This window comes from Apis florea, unplaced genomic scaffold, assembly GCF_048593485.1.
Source record: "Apis florea isolate Af1SG1 unplaced genomic scaffold, ASM4859348v1 contig_3798_pilon, whole genome shotgun sequence".
Classification (NCBI taxonomy): Eukaryota; Metazoa; Arthropoda; class Insecta; order Hymenoptera; family Apidae; genus Apis; species Apis florea.
This window is the reverse complement of record NW_028256860.1, coordinates 147,836-168,681: the sequence shown is the minus strand read 5'-3', so window position 1 is coordinate 168,681 and position 20,846 is coordinate 147,836. Positions and strand designations below refer to the sequence as shown.

The following is a 20,846-nucleotide window of genomic DNA, read 5'->3' as shown; positions in this document are numbered from 1 at the left end:
CGTTAGCGAAAGATTTGACAAGTCTATCGTAATTTTGTCTATGGCTAGGCAAGAGATGCTGGCGCTAAAATCGTTATATTCGGAAGAGATATTAATGACTGTTTCTTTTGATATTGCGTTAACTGAGCCTCCGATGCCCGAAATATTTACTTTCGTTCGTTTGCATTTTATCCTCAACCTCTTACATAGTTCCTGGATGATAAAATTGCATTGAGAGCCTGAATCTAGTAGAAGCATTTCTATTTTTTTATCTCGGCTGTTCTTTATGAAAACGACTGTTATTGATATATGAATACCGCATATTCCTTAGATAAGGAATAGGTCGCAACATTTGTGATACAAGATGTGGCTAATGGGGTATCCTTTGTTAAACTACTCTTTTATGGTTCAAGATTTTCCGTCGAAGAGGTTCTCAGTTCTTCTATCTGAATATTGTGCCGATATAATAATGTGTGATGCTTGCGTCTGTATGTCTTACAAGATCGGCGCGTACACGCTTTCATGCGATGTCCCAATTATAAATAATTGAAACAAAGTTTCGTCTGTTGTATGATCTTTGTTTTTTCGACTATACTTAACTTTTTGCATTGTAATAAAGAGTGATTGCCTGGACAAGCTGGACACTCAGAGGAAGCACTAACTATGTGCGCCATTGCTTACTTTGTCGCATCGAAGGATTCGTTCGACGTTGCCACTGATTATTTGTTAGAATATCACATGGCCGTTGATTATTCGTTGGGAAACTCCCTAAATATGTAGGTCGTGTTTCTAGAAATTGATAGAAATCTTTGAACGTAGCATTGCGCTCAAAGTTAACGCTTACTCTCGCCATTTGCCTAACGTTATTGAATCTAATTTCCTAGTCAAAATCATTAAAATCATGGTATCCCGCCATGATATTTCATTTAATTTCTCCAGCGCGCGAAGATGATTTTTTGCGTCATCAATAATTTGCTTTGGATACGCGCAAGAATTAGATCGTGTGAGCAGCATGGTTCTTTAACGACACTCGCAAATAATGGAATCTTTACAAATCCGATAAAGATTCATTATTCTGAACTAATGACACAAATGTGTCTCTGAAATTTATCCAATCCTTGACAGATCCATCAAAAATTGGCAACTTTATTTAAGTAAAATTGCCGGAGACTGTTACTGAATATGGGAGAGGGGTGTGACCGATCCTAATGAAGAAACACTCTTTTCTGTTTTTTGACGTGCACGTGCGTTTTCATAAAATCCTCTACCGTGGACATTATATTGAAATACGAATTCTCAAATTCGACAAAATAAGCTGTGTATGATGATTCTGCCTCGGTCCCTTCAACAATTTCCTCTATACTTGTTTGAATATGTACGTATTTGTCGTACAAAGAACTACACAACTCATATCGTTTTCTGATTTCGGTAAGCATAACTGATTCTTTGGACTCTTTGAAGAATTTTCTAAACCTCGTCAATAAGGCTTTGATCGCACGATTAATGACTTTAATTGAGCTTCCATCTCTGCTAGTGTAAGGATAAGGATTTGCTTACCGGGATTAGACAGATCGATGATGCTGAAGTTGACTACAATTAGAATGCTGGCTGGTGCGGGATCGTCTGATGCTGGATGTTGCTTGATCGGGAATTCGATATACACCTACCTATATTCGATATACTCTTGAACAAAAAGATAGCACACATGTGTTATTATTAAGTTTTCATGGATAGAATCGGAATCTCCTAAGTCTGGCGAATGGTATGTAAACAGTATCCTGTAGTAATAAAATAAATGATCTTAAAACTGTATTGCCGCTATTCGTCTTGTATTTACCAACAATAATCGTGAAATCCGATCGGCGAATGATAGCATACCGAGCTTTCCTTTTTCACTTTTTAGTCTTTCTGTTTATTTCGAGTGGTATAAACGTAATCTGCCAAATATTCATTCAAACAATGGGCGTGGAAAGCAACTGAATAAAGCAGAAATTAAAACAAGAAAATTTTACAATTTCGAAAATTTCCAAGACTGTCGACAGAAGTTGAAAAGTTATTTATAACTTATTAAAAGACGTTGAATTATGGAACAAAAAAAAACAGTGCCAGACCGTGAAAAACGCGCAATTATACGTGCCGCGTCAAATTCGTCTCTCACGTCACGTGAAATTGTATCTGGAGAAAAAACGAATCCCAGAAATGTTAGAGGTATTTTACAAACATGTCCTCATGTAAAACATATGAAATTAAAAAGGAGGCTAGGCCTAAAAAAGATTCACAAGGAGTATCGTCTAAATTTTGCAAAAGAGCATATTCGATGGAATAAGAAATGGAGAAAAGTAATATTTTGACGAGAAACGATTTAATTTAGATGGGCCAGATGGATTCAACTATTATTATCACGACGTAAGAAAAGAAAAATTATCGCAAGTCGACAAATGGGTGGAGGGAGTATTATGCTTTGGGCCGGAATTGGCTATAACGGAAAAACAGATTTACTATCAATCAGCACCAAAATGAATGCCACCGTTTATTATAATTTGTTACAAATAACTAAGTATGCGAAAAATATTGCGGCCGAATTTTATATTTCAATAAGATAACGCTGCTGTTCATACTGCCAAAATTATAAAAGAATATTATGCTAGAGAGAATATTACAGTTTTAGACTGGCCAGCGTGCTCCCCTAATTTGAATATTATTGAGGATTGTTGTTAAAATTATCTGAAGCAGTTTACAGAAAATAGACAATTTCAAAACATTCAAGAATTAAAGAAGTGCCTTGAAACAGAGTGGAGCAATTTATTGCAAAATTACATCAGAAAACTTTTTCATTCGTTACCAAAACGGATGCCGGAGGTGGTAGAGAACAAGATCGACCCATTATTAAATAATAAAATGTTTTTTATTTTTGTTCCACGTAATAGATAATAAATATTATAATTTTGAAAATGTGCTATCATTTCGCCAATCCAATTTAATATATTTCGTTAATAAATATGAAAATTAGCAATCAAATTCTTTTTCGTTTATAAATCCTTTATATTACTTCTTACTGTTTATATGCCAGAGTTTGCAATTTCTGACTCTATCCATGAAAACTTAATAATAATAGCACATGTGTGCTATCTTTTTGTCCAAGGATGTAACTTCCCGTTCTGATGATTGCAATGACCTTTCAAGCCGAATCAGGAACATATTGATAGTTCTCTAATGATAGAACTTCCTACTTCCCTGATGACTGCGTTGATTTTCCTTTCAGGCTGAATCAGGAATGTATTGATAGTTCTGTGATGTTGAGGTGAATCTTTTCTTGATAACAAGGAATCTTTTCTTGATTGCTATTCACCACTGTTCACTGTCTACTGAATTAAGCTCATCTTCGAATATTCACTCTTCGACTGTATCCGGTTGTATCCGGCTCGAAGGACTAAATGTTAAAACCGCAAGCGTGTACGACTTTGAATATTGCACAAATAGAATGCCTAAACTGATATATCTGCTCGAAGGACCACCTACTACCGTAGGAATTGTATAATCGTTTATCTTATGAGCTCTGAGTGAACGAATGGTGATAGTTTAATTCTGCGGCTAACTCTTCGCGTTATTCTAACTGTGCTTTGATAAACTGTGTTTCGTCGCCGCAATCTATTTGTCCGTCTTCTGTGCCTATTCTAATTCGGCTACTGTCTTCTATGCCTGCTCTAATTCGCCTAAAGACCGTGAGTCTTGATTTTTCTTCCAATCCTTGCATTTCGTGAAAATGCATATAGAGAGGGTTTAGAGAGACCAATCATCACATCAGAGGGCAGTTTCGAAGGATGGGTTCGAGATCACGCCGCAATATGTGGGAATCAGGGCGTTTGCTCTTACTTCCACGGTGGTCCACATGGCAGCTTGTGAAGTAGTCGTTGCTGTGGTATCTGTTTAAACTAAAATCTAGAAAACGTTACGAAAACTATGCCCGCTCATAAATTATTGTTAGACTGTTGGCAAATATTCGAACTGTTGAAAATAAAGCAGGATAAACCCGATCATTTCACGAACCCGGGCCTTATCAAGAAGATATATATGACTGTTAAATTTTAATATTAATTTTTGCATATTTTTTTGTTGAACTAAATCAACGATTTCCAGCATATAGAAATTGATTCAAAAATGAATTTGTCATTTTTAAAGCTTAATTTTAAGGCTATATATTAACTTTTAATGCTTTTAATAATTATAATAATTATAATAATTATGTTTTCATATTTTATTGTGATATTCTTGCTCAAGGTAGTATTAATCTATAACAAAATCAAATTTTTTTTAATTTTTCTTAACTTATATCGAAGATGGAAATTCTATATGAATATTACAAAAAATATTGCAATTCAAAGAAAAAAAAAATAAAAACATTTGGAAAATACTGAATTAATACTTAATTAATGAGAAAGCGAATTATTGAATTAATACAAATATACAAGTATCTGTATATTACTTATATTTATTATTTATATTATTTATATTATTTAAGTTAATAAGTTAATTATTATTTATTTATTAATTAATTAAGTTCAAGTATATTATATATATTTTTTTATATTTTATATTATATTTTATCTTACATTGACTCTTTTAATATATAAAACAATCATATATAAATATATAAATATCATATAAATTTACAAGTTTTGTATCATTTTTAACAATAAAGGTACAATAAATTAGTTAATTTTTATAATAGTTGAATCTAGTTTTGTCATAGTTATATTTTTTTACATGAAATTATTTAAGATTTTAATAGTAGTTTTTTTATTAAAAATTTAATATTAATTCTCTTTTATATATATTTAAAAATATATATACATTAATATATGTGCAAATAACAACACATTTTATAATAGAGATAATGATCGTTTAGATCAAATCTTTGATATCCTTATGTTAAATTTTTGAGGAAGTTGTATAATATAATTGCATATATGTTTTGTGCTTTTCTAATAAAATGACGTAATGATGTAACTGATATATATGATGTTTGTGAATGAATGCTATACTTTGTTAATTATAACTGAAAAAATAACTGTATCTATGTTTGTTCGCGCCTAGAATAATAATATTGTAATAGTGTCGATGGATGGAAACTAATAGATAGGTGTTTGTAGAATGTTCTTCGACAGATGAAACAAATATATTTGTTAAGAATGAATATAAATGCGGTACGCGTGTGTATAAGAGAGTTAGATCTCTCATAATGTTATAGTTGATTATGTCCGACGATCAGAACACGATGCTTTGTTATAAATTATCTATTTCTCGTATCCGGTAGTCAGAGTACAACTTGTTCACAATGAAATTTTTTTTTATTAATGAGACTTGTGTCCTCAAAAAATTCTTTTCTAGTTCAATTGGAAGAATCACAATTTTCTGGCGAGGTATGATAATAAATAATAATAACGTGATTTCTGACTTGCGACATCCTCAAGTTAGAGGAAAATTCTTCGAATTGGGCTGGTGATCTGTATACAAAGATATCAAGATGCTGATAATCAAGAATTGATTAGTGTAACTTTGTTATAGATTTGCTCGAATTAGAATGATATTAGTTGCTATTGAGTCAATCGTGTTTGGAATATGTCACTGTTAGCATCGGTTCAGCTAAATTATATATGTCAAAAATATACAATTATAAATGTCGACTAAATTCTTAAAAACGACAGTCTTCTCACATAACATCATTTTTTGTTTAAGCTTAATAAAGATTTGCTAACGATAATAATAACAAAAAGAGAGTTTTCATATAAGAAATAAGATGTTTATAAATCTCGTGAGCAATAAATGCTCGTGAATATTTATATTTTTAATCTTAAATTATATTTGTTTGTTTGTTTCTTTATTTTCTAAGTTCTTTGTGATTCTTTTGTATTTGTCTATTCTCTTTCTTTCTATGAAGTCTAATTGTGAATTTTTTGTATTGTTTTTGCGTACTTTTCTATTTCTATGCTTTCTGCGATTTATTATGTGAATTCTCTGTATTGTACTTATTTATCTTCTATATGTGTACTCTCTATTATGTATTCTCTGTCAAAAAAAAAAAAGAAATACTTGCACTTTTAAAACTTTCTGTTCATTCTTTTGCGCATTGTATCAAGAGAAAAAAACAGAGATCAATGAAAATTGATTCTCTGAACTTTTTTGAAGGTGAAGATTGATAGGCCGTTAGGGCCAGCTTCAAGAATTTTATCGGTAGCACATTTTCACGTTTAAGACACTTTGCTATTAAAACTCAAAAGTGATTTGTGATTTTAGAATTACATGCTAAACTATATAAAAATTTTAAAATAAGTTTTCCTTAAAAATAGTAAGGTTGTTAATTGTGTCGTAAATTCGATCTGACAATATGATGTACAATTCTCAATACAAAGATAAAAAAATATAAAAAATCACAAAGATAATTCGATGTAGAATAATTGAAAATTATAAAGATAAAAAACATGAAAAAGAATATAAAAGTATATATATAAAATAACAGTTTTTTTTTCATTATTTCGTATTATTTTAATAATTTTGTAATATTTACTACTATTATTTTTGTTATCATTATTTCAAAAACAATACAAAATAATTTGTATTAAACAATTTTGCATATATAGCATATAAGAAATACATATAGTAGAATTTCACGTTCACTGAAATTTAAAATTACTTTTTAAATTTTTCAAAATTTTTTCTTTTTTTCAGACATTAACATTAATTGATATATATTATTAACCTCTAATAGTTTTTATTATTTTCATTTTCATCATGTCAAATCTCAAGGAATAAACTTTTTACAAATAAAATTTTTTCAAAACAAGGTAGAAAATTTATATTTATTTGTATTTGAATGATCGATGTATAAACAATTCGTTCGATTGTATGATTCGAAAGTGAAATTGCATCGGTAAAATGTAAAAAATATTTGAACGCCTCTTAAAGCGAAAAATTACGTAGAATAGGAAGAAGAAATAGTCAATGATGCGATGATAAAACGTGGATGATATCGATTTCAAGAGTAAAGACATTATGAGTAAAGACATACTACTCATGTTTTTAATCTTTTATATATTTTGTTACATATATTTATTTTATATATCTAGATATGGATAAAAAAAAAATTCAATTTTCTGAAAATATCTTTATTTAAATATTAAGTAATTAAAAAAGTCATTTTGTCATTTTTTTATGAAAAAAAGATACAAGAAATGTTAAAAAAATTCTTGTTTTGTTTAATAGGGAAATAAAAATTATAAATATTGATTTTATAAAAGATACAATTTCAAATGAAAATCTTTTTTAAATATTATTTTTTTCCGAAACAATTGTTTAACAAGAAATATATATTAATAATATATTGATAATCATGAAAAATGCAGGGGAATGAGAATGAAAGAAATTTTCATTCATAGATCTTATGAAAACTTTCTCGAAACTACTTCATAAATTCACTGTAATTGAACACAATAGATATATATAAAGAAATGTATAATTCCAAATATAATTTTAAATCTCAACAATTTGTATTGTACTAACTAGATACAAATTATTTTTTAAATAATTATTTATTTTATTATTTATTTTCCTATATATAAAAAGAATGAGAATTTTCTTAGTTATCATATATTAAACGACACATATTACACAAAAAAATATTAAATAAAACATTTTTAAAAATTTGAAAATTTTTGATAAGATAATATTTCTATAATATATTTTTTTGAATATTCTGAAATTATATTTTAAAAATAACATTTTGAAATATCGCGAAAATATTCCTTCTGTCCAAAAATAAGAGTCCTATTTGAAAAATTTGATTTTTATATTTATTAGGAGTAGAAAAATTAAGTCTTCTCTGATAAATATATATTGTTTGAAACATAAAACAAATGTCAGAAATGTCAAATTTCAAACAAATCAATTTAAGCGCAAAACCATCATAGCATAGAGTGAATGTTACTTAAGTAGTAAAATTTCATTTCCTCTTTGAAATGGAAAGTAGAAATCGGTACAAGCTAACAACTGTACTATGCGTACAAAAAATTTGAGCTGCGACGAAAAAGATGGAATCGTCCAAGTTTTACTTCAACAATTGAAAAAACTAAACTGAGTGTAATCAATTCAGTTGTCAGAGTTTTATTTTTTCTTTTTCAAAAACTGCAAAACGAAACATTCTGCGATGCTTTCTTCTTGAGTTTTTATTCTCTACTGTTATTATTTGTTATTATTATTTTCAATTTAACCTTGAAATAGTCTTTTCCGTATGATTGTATATATTTAAAAGAATAAATAAAATATTTTATTATATTTATTAATCAAATAGACCGCGGTAGGCAGGATAGATTACAAATATTTCTTAGAAAAAAGAAAAAAAAACTAGAAGTAAATACTGAAGAATATATTGTATGCATTTTAGAAAAAGTCATAAAGTTTGATATCGATATGATAACATTTAAATATGTTTAAATATGTATAAAAGTTTGAAACAGTCAATTTGGCTGGTGGTGGTAGGTTTAATGTTAAAGTAAACAGAAAATCAGTTTCAAGAATTTGAAAATTCTATCCAAAAAATAAAAAAAAAAAAAAAAGAACTATTTTCAAAATTTACAAGTTATCAAAAAAGTTCCATATAATTGTAGAGGAATAAATCGAAGTTTTGCCTTTAAGTATTAAGTTCGATTAAAGTTCCCAAATCAACTTTATATGATCGTTTAAAAGAAGGAAAGAGTTTGAAACGCATCTTATCGATTGTCAAATCATTGGTAACAGAATGATTAATTTAAGTAATTATATAAGTTTTGGTTATAAAGTTTTAATTTTTTTGCAATGGTTAGTAAAATTTTTATTTTGTTTGTTTTTTTGTTTTTAATGACCTTTAATCCCTAACATTGATTCTTTGTCTCGAATAACAGTGTTAAATTAAAATGGGACTCTTATTTTCGGATAAATTTTTATGTGAAATGGGACTCTTATATTCGGACAAAGAAAGTAATAAATTGAAATTTTTTATGATTAATTTATATATTTAATTTTTACAGTGGAATTTTCTTTGATTTTTTTTTCTATCTTGATATTTCTTTTTCTAGAAAAAAATTGTATTTTTAGCGAAAAACTATGATTAAAATCTTTTAAATAACTAATATTTGAAAAAAGTTATTTAATTGCTAGTTGAATAAGTATATTTTTTTAAACTATAAAACTATTTAAATTAAAATTTTATTACATTATACTAATTTTATCAAAAAGGAAAAATTTAAATTACTTTTTTATTTTTATAATTGTATATGTTTTTTTAATTGAAATAATTTGTTATATTATGTTTTGTATATTTTTATCTGAATAATATTTATTGTTTTAGAGTAATATTTTATATTTTCTAAATTTATTTTCTATAGCATTCTAAAAATTTTTCTATAATTTTAAATTTTTGAATTCAAAAAATTATAGCTAAGAAACATATCAAAACAATATTAAATCATTATATTAAATCAATTTCTTGTCAAAGGATTTATATTATATACAATATAACAAATCATGATAACAATTTTTTAAATTTTTTTATTTTTTTTTCAAATGAATTTTAAAACAATTTTTTTGAATTATATAAAAATATAAAAAAATGCGTGATAAAAATTAAATTCAAAATTTAATGATTTTAATCATTTTATAATAATAATAATTTTAATAATATTTTAACATTATTCATGATTATTCAAGATTATTCTATTTTTTTCAATATTTTGCTCAATAATTTGCATAACTCGTACAAACTTAGTAGATCGAAGTGAACCGAATCAAAATAATTATTAATTTTTAAATTTTTTATTATTTATGTTAAAATTAAAAACTAATTACGAATCTATAATAAAAATTTAACTTTCAAAATTTTGACTATTATTTTTTTAGTATTAAATAGAAAATTATTCGGTTAGTTTCGGTTTATTCTATGAATTAATTTAATGTTTTCTCTTTTGAAGATGTGTTTCTTGCAACGTGTTTCTTCATTAATAAAATAAATAAGGATAAATATTGGACTTTGATTTTTACTATTCTTATTCATTGATTTTGCATTATCTTATCAAAGTTGTTTAGAAAAATATTTTGCAGAATCATTATGACCAACGATCTTTTATATTCTCTTATATTCTTGCATGCAGCTTATATTCTAATACGCTTGTATTTAAATTTATGAACGGATTACAAATATGTATATATATGTATATGTTTTATATATATGCATATATATATATATATATATATATATATATATATATGTATATGTGTATGTATAATATAACATATGTATATATATTATATTTTTGTGATAAAGATTACGAGACAATATGTTAAACAATATATTCTACATTGATATTTTAAATATTTTATATATTTAATATACATTATTTGCGATAATATATGTTATAACATTTTTTTGCAATTTGCAATAAAGTTTTATCTAATGATTAAAGATCTAATGATCAAGATAACGCGATCAAATAATAATTAATTATTAATTGATCATTATTAAATATTTGATTTTAATTAAGCTATTGTAATTAAAAGTTTATGCATGAACGATTCCTACATCTGTATTTTTATTTTCTAGAATTTTTGTAAAAAAATATTTATTATGGTATAAAAATATAATGATTATATATATTTATACTTATTAAGATAAAGATAAAGTATTTCAATCTTTTTAAACGATAATTATATAATATTAAAATTGAATATGTATATGGAAGTTAAAAAATATGATTATCTAGCATGTAAAGTATTTCTTTATCAATAATTATTTTCAATAATTAATTATAAAATTTATTATACAAAAATTAAGGATGTTATAGAAAAAAAATATTTATACAATTATTGCTTTGACTTAATATTAAAAAGAAAACACTGGAAAAAATATATTTTTTCATAATTATAACTATTAAATAATTAACTATTAAATAATTAACTTCATAACTATTAAATAGTTATTGAATAATTATTAATATATAAAACTTTATTTCAATTTTTGAGAAATTTTTACTTGTTGTTAATTAAACGCTCAAATTATTGATTTATTATTGTTTTATATATTAATCAAAAATATCCTTTTTACTTTATAAATGAAAAGAGAAAAAGGGGGAAAGAAGCGAAAAGCGGGATAAATTTGAATCATATTGCACAAAACAGCAATAAAAGCAAAGTCTCTTAAATCTGTAAATCTATAAATCTGTAAATTCCTTATTTTTTATTGTATTTAACTTATATCATATGATGTAGAATTTTTTTAAAACTAATATAAAACTAAAATATAATAACTTAAAAATGATTAAAAATGAATCTGCCGCTTTTTTATTGTAAAATTCTCAATTAATTATATATTGCTCAATTTTTTAATATAAACGAATTTTAAATAATTTCACTCAACATGAATATATGCAGCAGATTATACATAATTGATTGTCGTTTTAGATTATATATTTTTGAGTTTTTTAAGTAGGATAAAATTTTAAATAGAACCCTAAATCATTAAAATTACATCTCGTATTATATCTTACGTTAAAATCATATCTGTAGAATTTATATTGTAATTGATTCGTTTCTTTGTTCCTTTTCTATCCTATCTCGCAGTTCTTTTCCTATTCTAGCTCTGATTTCTATTTCAATATTCTTGATCTCTCTTTCTTCATTCCATTTTTCATTCTATTCAGTTGATGGATAAAATGATTAACTGAATTTTCTTCCGATGATTCTTTTTTTTTTTCCCCTTTTATGCAAAGTTTCAACAGTTTCTCCGCATTGTCGATAAAACTATCAGATCACGTGGACTCTAATGTGATGTGATTTAATGCGTGGTTCAATTACGTAGTTACTTTTGCGCTAGCTTGATTTCCTGAATTCTGGTTCAATCTGCTCTTTAGAAGATTGTGTAACATAGTCTTCTGCGTTATTGCATAAATCATATTATTAGATATATACATACATACATACATACATATATATATATATATATATATATATATATATATATATATATATATATATATTAAAGCAATTGATATAATCTTAGAAGAGTTTAGACAAAAATTAAAAAAAACAATTATCTTATATATATATATATCTGATTTTGTTTTCATGTTTCATCTCTTCCTTATTTCTTAAAGAAAATATTATTCGAAACCATGAATAATATTTAATTTATATAAAATTATTAATTTAATCAATTAATGAAACAAATTTTAAATAAATTATTAGATTAGACTAGTAAGTTTGATCGTTGTGATTTTATTCTTGTATAATTATTTTTTATAAAATTTTAAATTATAGTGACAAATTACATTGAATTATCACAAAGCAATTAAAATTATATTTAAAATAAAAATTTATTTTAATTTCAAATTTTGTTTTATAAATTTGGAAACTATTAGATAATATGATATTTATATGATTTTCAAGTATAATATTTTAAAAAATATATAATAGATATATATAATAATTATTATATATAATATATATTGTATTATAATATATATTACTACTATATTATTATATATATTATATTTTAATTATACTATGTTATACTATTCTTTATTATACTATATTATATTATATTCTATATTATATATATAATTATATGAACTAAATTATACGACAAGAATTAATCATCTGTATTTAAATTTAGATTCTATAAATTTCTATTTATTTATAAAAATATTTGAAATTATCAATAATAAAAATTTAAATATCATAAAGAGAAAATAAGGAATGCGATATAAAAATATTTAGGTTGTGATTATAAATTGTCATGTTATTAAGATTTCAGGAAAAAGTAACTTTTTTTTTTTTTTGATAACTCAAGAACATACTTTTATATAAATTCTTTTTTTTCTTTTGATATTTTAAAATTATTCCATGATATCATGTTTGCAGATTTTGAAAGATATATATTCATCAACGAAAGAGAGACAAAAAGTCGGATCATCGTTATTGGCGCCAAACATGTACAAACAATAAAATAATGTGGTTCAATGTAATCATTAAGCTGATCGCATTTTAATTATACTGCAGTATGTATAATTTAAAATTTCATGAAACGAATAAGATAATTATAGAATGACTCTTTTGAAATTTATTTTGCTTTGTTTCCTTCGACTTTGTTTCAAACTCTCTTCTTTTTTTTCTTCTCTTTTCTTCGTTTCAGAATTCTTTTCAGCTTCCTGAGCTTAACATCAGATTTTAATATTTTTTTCGTTTGTCAGTTTAGCTATGAATAACATTTTCACGAATACTTGCTTCGAGACCAACGCGCGACTTGTCTTGCACGTATTTCTGTTCTCTACATGAGTTCAGTTGAGAGATTGGCGTTTCTGGGTTCAACCTAAATAGGTAATTCAACTTCCATATATACTCGAATGCCGCGTAACTATGAATCGAACTGGAGCATTGGGCAAGGAAAAAAAGGAGAAATCGTGATCGATATCCGAACGTATTCGAATCCTCGAGAGAATTGGTCGATTAATTCTTTTTGATAACATAGTCAATGAATAAAAAACTCTTCTAATATATTTTGAAATATTTCTACTTTATCTATTGAACATTTTTTAATCAAATAAAATAAAACACTTTATCTTTTCATAAATACATATATAAATATAATTTATAATCGCATATAATATATATATATAAAGATACATTTTTAAGATAAAATAAACATTCCTTTTATGCAAGAGGCAAATAATTGATTAAGGATATAGAATGAACGTAATTTTTTTATATTTAATTTTAACTCACAATGATAAAAAAATATTTTTTATAATTTTTTATAATCATTTTGAAATAAATACTAACATTTCAAAAGTATTAATCTTGATAATTGTTATTTTTTTATATTTTATATTTAAAATAGATATAATCTCCAAATTAGATTATCGAATTGCACACTTATACATATATAATATACATAATTCAGTATAATGTATGTATAATATATGTATAAATATTATATATAATTCTGATATAAAAAAGATGATATAATATTTTATTTTTAGAAGTGAATTACAAAGGATATTACCGAAGATAATAAAATATTGAATGGAATATTAAAAGCCTATGTTCTAATAAATATAAAATATTTAATATCAATATATAATTATAATGAATCCTTAACATTTTTTTAATATTCAATATGATAGATAATTATAATGGAATTTTCTTAAAAAACTTATATTTCTTAAAGGTTTGATAGGTTGGAAAATATTGCGTTAAACGAATGAAAACATTATTTTGCAATATTTTTTTCTTCTATTATACAGTTACATATCGAATATATATATAATTAATTGGATATAATATAAATAATCAGATATATTATAATAAATTATTGTAAATCGAATCAATTACTTGCTCAATTAAATATTTTAAATTAAATGTTTTTAGTTTATTTTTTAATTGTTTTTAAATTAATTCATTTTATTATTAATGAGTTTTATATTTAATTGTTATAGAAAAAATTTGAAATTGTAATTCTAATTCTAGAACGGTTAAAGTTAATATTCTTTATTTTTGTAATTAATAACATTAATAATCAATTTATTTGAAAAATTATTTTAATATTTTTTTTATATATTTTTTAATTAACGAAATTAATTAACAATAATTAATTAACGAAATTATTAATCATTTTAATTGCGAGATTTAAAATCATTATCTTGAGTACTTATAATTTGTATTATAATATTACTTCGAAAATTTTATAGCATGTTATTTATCGTAGGTAAAATAATTTTAAAATAATACTTTGCGATTTTTAATAATTATTTTTTATATTTTTTAATTATCTGTATGATTATTAAATTTAAAAAAATTATGAATAAAAAAACAATAAAATATACAATGAAAATAATAAACTTATAAATTGAACAATTTTAAGTATATATAAATTAATTTGTACATCTTAAATAGCCGAAAAATTAAATATGTTTTTATAATGAAAATATAAATTATTAGTTATTAAAATAAATATCTTTTAATTTTCTTTTTAAAATAAGATTTATTAAAAAGATTAATGTTGATTAACCTTTAATAATTGATTATGAATACATTTAAATTAATTATTTTTATCATAATAAATTAATTATTTTTGTCATATTTTTGTCATATATAATACTATTTAAATATATATTATGTTTTAAATGAATTTAAAAAAAATCAATGATATTAGAAATTCAGCATTACTATTTTTTTCTAAATAAATATTCTTAGATAACTTAATATTCTTAAGATTCGAATTTAATTTCTTATCATTAGCAAGTTTTGATTGAAATTTGACTAGCGCGAGGTTTATTTGAAATTAAAATCAAATAAAATTGTAGATATTTAACAAATAATATTAAATATTATATATTTTTAACATGCAATAGAATATACACAAAGCGTTAAAAATTTAAGATATTTTTAAAAGTTTAGAATTCTAGAAGGAAAATAAACGGTCATGTTACAAAGATAGAGCTATTTTTATCTTATTTTATTTTTGTTTTATTTAATTACAATTGCTTATAATTTATAATAAATAAACTTCCTAAATTTCCTAACATTTTTATACATTAACTTTATTTTGATCTCTAGAATCGAATTTTCCAAAAATATACCACGAATGTATTAATATTTTGTATATAAATATTCTGGAATAATTATAGTGAATGTATATATATATATTGACATAACATTAAAATATATATTACGTATTATATATGTTATATAATATAATATATTCGAATAATAAACAAATAATTTTCACAAATATCTACTTTCAAAACGAATGTGAAAAAATGAATTACCAAAATGCTTATTTTATTTTTATGCACGAATAATTACAAAATTCCACCAAATCTTTCATCTTCTTTCTTTTCTATTTCATTTTTTTTTGATTTATACGTCTATACAATGTACAATAAAAAAAATTGTTATTTATTTTTCTTATATCATCGATTAGTAGAAAATAATACTTTCTAATAATCTTAATGATATGCGGAGACAAATAATTCGATTATTTTGATTGCGAAACAAACGCGGATTGCTTCAGATCAAGATGCGTTCGCCCTCTCACTACGACGCAAATGACATTCTGACGCTAAAGTTTGATAATCATTGCATAGGAATGAATTTCATTACTTATTATCGTTTCAGTTGAATTAATCTCTCTTTGTTGTAATTTTTGATCATACGTTCATCACTTCTTAATCCAACGAAATCGCATGGTAAAATTCTGTTAACCTAAGCAAAAACGAATCAAATAACTGCGTTCTCCTTTCTTACGTATTGACTGGTGTGCGTGAGTTGTCCACCTATATCATGTGTTTGTTCTCAGGCCCATATATAGGGGCCCCTTTACTCGATCGCTCGCTTATAGCATCCGTAGTCGGCAGCGTGAGTGCATCGACATCGCATCGTTGTGATTGTGATTTTCGGAATAGTTATATAGATTATCATATTCGGGGTAGTTGTAATTTTATATAGAGAAACGTTTCAATTCTGTTTTCGTGTTACATTCTACAACAATCTGATCGTATCTTTATCACATTAACTCGAAACTTTCAGAGATTACGAAAAGTTTGGTTGAATTTTTTTCTTTCATCTCTTTTTCGTTTCATCTTTATGTTCTACATCCATTTAGTGATTTCAATGAAACAGAAATAGAAAAAGAAAGGAGAAGTATCGAAAACAATCTAGAAAAGAAAAATTATTGACAGGAGATTTGATTTATTGGAAAACTATTTTACGAACGATTGTTTGGTCAAATCTGAAAAGTGTTCTCTTAAAGTAAATCGGTGATTAAGTCAAGAGAGAAAAGAGAAAAAAAGAAAGAATAAGAGTATTGTGAATCCGTTGGAAAAAGAAATCTCTGCGGAACAGACAGATTTTTTCATCGAACGAGGCGAAAGAATTTCATTCGTTTCAAGGATATGAAATTCGAATGATGCTCTAAATAGATGGTTCTAATATTTCGGTACTAATTGATATTTTTGCCTCGTTAATTTTTTGCCTAGTATAATTTCACCGCCGTGATAATCGCATATGTTTTATTGATTCATTTTACATAACATGGTATTTGAAATCAAATAATTTTCTGCTATTCTGATATAAAGAGAGTATAAGAAGGAGAAGAAGGAGAGAAGGAAAAGTTGATAATAAATAAAAACTGTTGGGAGAAAAAGAGAAAAGAATCTCGTTGAAAAGTGTTCTTCGTTGAAAATTTTTATCTTGAATCAGCAATTAAAGTAGCGTTTCCGAAGATATACAATCGTAGTGTCATCTCTCTTCGGTGAACCTGAACGTTCATTTCGTGACTGAAAAAGGGACTGAAACATTTTATCACGAGAGCATGCGGTTCACTGGAACATCGATATGTTTTTTCAACGCATCGCGATGCATGTGCATAACAACGCTCTTAATGATCCTGCAATTGGCATGCATCGTGCACTTAGCATCCATCAGTGATGATGATGAAACACTTCCAGGTCCCCAAAAATGTTCTGATACGGAGTTCAAGTGCACGAACGGCAAATGCATACCCGGAACGTGGCATTGCGATGGCGACAATGACTGTCGAGATGGCTCGGATGAAGATCCAACAGTTTGCAGTAAGTATATTTTTTTCTTTTAATTTAATTTTTTATTTTGTTCTTTTAATCTTTTTACCTTATTCGAAAAACGATTCTATTTCCTTTGTATGTTGTAGCTAGTTTTTAATAATGATTAGTCATTAAGTAATCGACAGTTATCTGAATTTTCTTTAATTCGAAATGATTTTCTATTACAATATTCGAAATTATAATAATTGTTGTAAGAATCTTGGATATAGATCATCGCAATTATATGGATATAATTTATAATTAAATGAAAAAATTTACAAATATTTTTCATTTGTTATAGTTTTTTTTTTTTTTAATATTTCATTCAGTATTACTTTTTTTTTACGTAACTTTTAAAATTACATTAAAATTTAAAAAAGTTTTTGTCTTGTTTATATAACACAATATAATATATAATGTCATATATACTATATATATATATATATATATATATATATATATATATATATATATATATATAGAATATATATAGAAAATCTTAAAATTGAATATAACTATAATCTGTTTATATGCCTGTTACTTTTAACATATTACATATTACACTTCAGTTAAATAACATTAAAATAATTGAAGATTAAAATAAATATTTTTTTAAACTAAAAATTTTATATAAAATACATGCATTTTTTTATTATCTTCTCGTATTACTTAGTAAATTATTGGAATGATTTCACAAAAAGATACGATCTTTCTGAAAATATTGCATTGAATCATAATGAATCTCATTATATAAATGTTTTAGAATTAAAAATAAAAAATTAATTGATTAATAGGGTAAGTAGAATATAAATATAAAATATTATATAAATAAAATGAAAAAATTTAAAGAATAAAATATTCCATAGATATAAGAAATGTTTCGTTTTATTATTTTTCGAAAAAGATCGCTTTATCATGATTTGTAAACTACGAAATTAATATATATATATTACAAAGAATATATTTACTGATATATTATTTTATTTAAGAATATATTATTGATATATTACTGATATTTACTAATATGGTTAAATAACGTATATTTATTTATAGCAAAAAATGATAATTGACGAAGTTTGTAAAAATTTAAAAAATAAAAATATTTGTGTCATGCTTGAATTTTTAAATATGTAAATATTAATAAATGAAGTAATATTATAACTATAATAAAATACAAGTACCAAAATTACAATATATATAATATTTCGAAATGAATTCAAAAATATTTATAATAAATTACTTAATTAATATTAGTAATATTTAATAAATTATTTATAATATTTAATTAATATTATTTATAATATTTAATTAATATTTAATAAATTATTTATAATATTTAATTAATATTTAATAAATTATTTATAATATTTAATTAATATTAATAATATTTAATAAATTATTTATAATATTTAATTAATATTAATAATATTTAATAAATTATTTATAATATTTAATTAATATTAATAATATTTAATTAATATTAATAAATATATATTTGTAATATATTGTATTTATAATTTTTCATTTTCATTTTAATATTCCTTGAGTTTGATTATTTTTTATTTATATATAATACCAATCAACTATTTAATTATTTTATATATTATTTTATATAATTTTAACTTTAGCTTATTTAATTCTAGAAGATTCACAATAAACATATGGAAATAAATTCATTTATATTGTATAAGTATTGCGTATAATAGCTATTCAATTTTAAATGACTACTAGATATTTTTCGTTTGAGAATTGTTGAAATTTTATTTTTTTGATTTCCTATGGAAACCGGGAAGTTTTATATTCGAAAGACGAGACACACAAATTGATTGATTCTATGTATTACGAATTGTTTGGATGTGGGAGAGCAATGGATCCTATTCTATTGATAACTATTGATAAAAAAACGAAAGATTTTTAGAAGAATTAATCCGAAATCATTAATCACTCTCAGATAGTAATCAAATAATCGCGTGAGAAATGTGTATGCCTCGAGCAAAAAGTGTAACAAACAATTGAGCAATTGCAGCTTAAGAAGCGCTTCAAATTTGACAAATTTGCAATAGGATGATTTCATAAACTCATCGGTACTATGGGATGTTTTCGATAATGTTAAAATCCTTTGCTAAAATAGAATAATTTTAGGTTATAAATATATATATTTATTTATATCAATAATATGAAAATGAAAATCATTTCGAGTTGTACAAGTGTTAAGGTGAAAAACTGTGCGTAAGAGAGGTTAGCAGTATCTCCAAAAAATGTTTAATTTTCATTTTTAATTTCGACCCATCAATTAATGCGAACACACGTGCTCGGCCAAGTATTTAATGGAATAATATGCATAGATTTTGTTTTTCCATTCATTGTCTACGAAACCGATAAAATATTATATGTGTATATTGTGTATATTGAATAGAGCATATTATTAAAATTATGCTATATGATTTTGTGATAGTTGTTTCAGATGAAAATCATGATTCAAAATCAAGTTGTAACGTAAACTATGCAACGATTATTCCATTCTTACCATTTGTATATTTTTGAATTATAAATTTAAATCATAATTAATTTTTTACATAAAAATTAAACTTCTTTTTCCTCCTTGATATCTATAGGATATCAAGTAATATCTACATATAGTATCAATCTTTAATATATTGATTATAATATTTTTTAAAAAATTCTTTAATAGAACTCTCATCATTCATTTTCATTATTGTATTTATTTTGTCTATTAATTCTTATCATTTATTATAACTATTATCATTTATTATAATATTTATATTATTGTTATTATTTAATAATTGACTTTATTTTAATATTATAAATTTGTAGAAAATAATATAATTTTCATATATAATATAAATTTCATATATTTCATAATTTATAAAAATATAAGTGATAAAAAAATCGAATTCACTATATGGTTTTCTCAAAATCATTTAATATTTATCTAATTGTAAAATATTGTTTTGCTGAAATCATTATTTATTAAGAAATTTTATTTATATACTCTATTCTATATATATATGTTATATATTCATTGATTGAGTAAAAAAAACGATAACTCGTCGAATCTTTTTTATTACATTTAACAGCGAGATTATTTGTAGAAATTGAAGAAATTGTAAATTGTTGGCAAAAAAAAAAGTTGTTTTGTTCGAGGTATATACGTGTTTTGTTCAAATATCGATCAATTTTTACGTCATAATCACGGCTTAACAT

At 24.0% G+C, this 20,846-nt stretch overlaps 1 protein-coding gene across 3 annotated transcripts in view; it reads left to right on the top strand.

The window, feature by feature from the left end:
- LOC100863386 (low-density lipoprotein receptor) overlaps positions 1–20,846 on the top strand; it is a 91,114-nt gene that overhangs the window by 30,416 nt on the left and 39,852 nt on the right. For 2 of the 3 annotated variants that reach the window (XM_012484886.3, XM_003689813.4), the window contains exon 3: positions 17,508–17,630. The exons of the other annotated variant lie outside the window; for it this stretch is intronic. In XM_012484886.3, the coding sequence (XP_012340340.1) occupies positions 17,508–17,630 (123 nt within the window). The remainder of the gene's footprint in view (positions 1–17,507; positions 17,631–20,846) is intronic. 3 annotated transcript variants of the gene reach the window in all.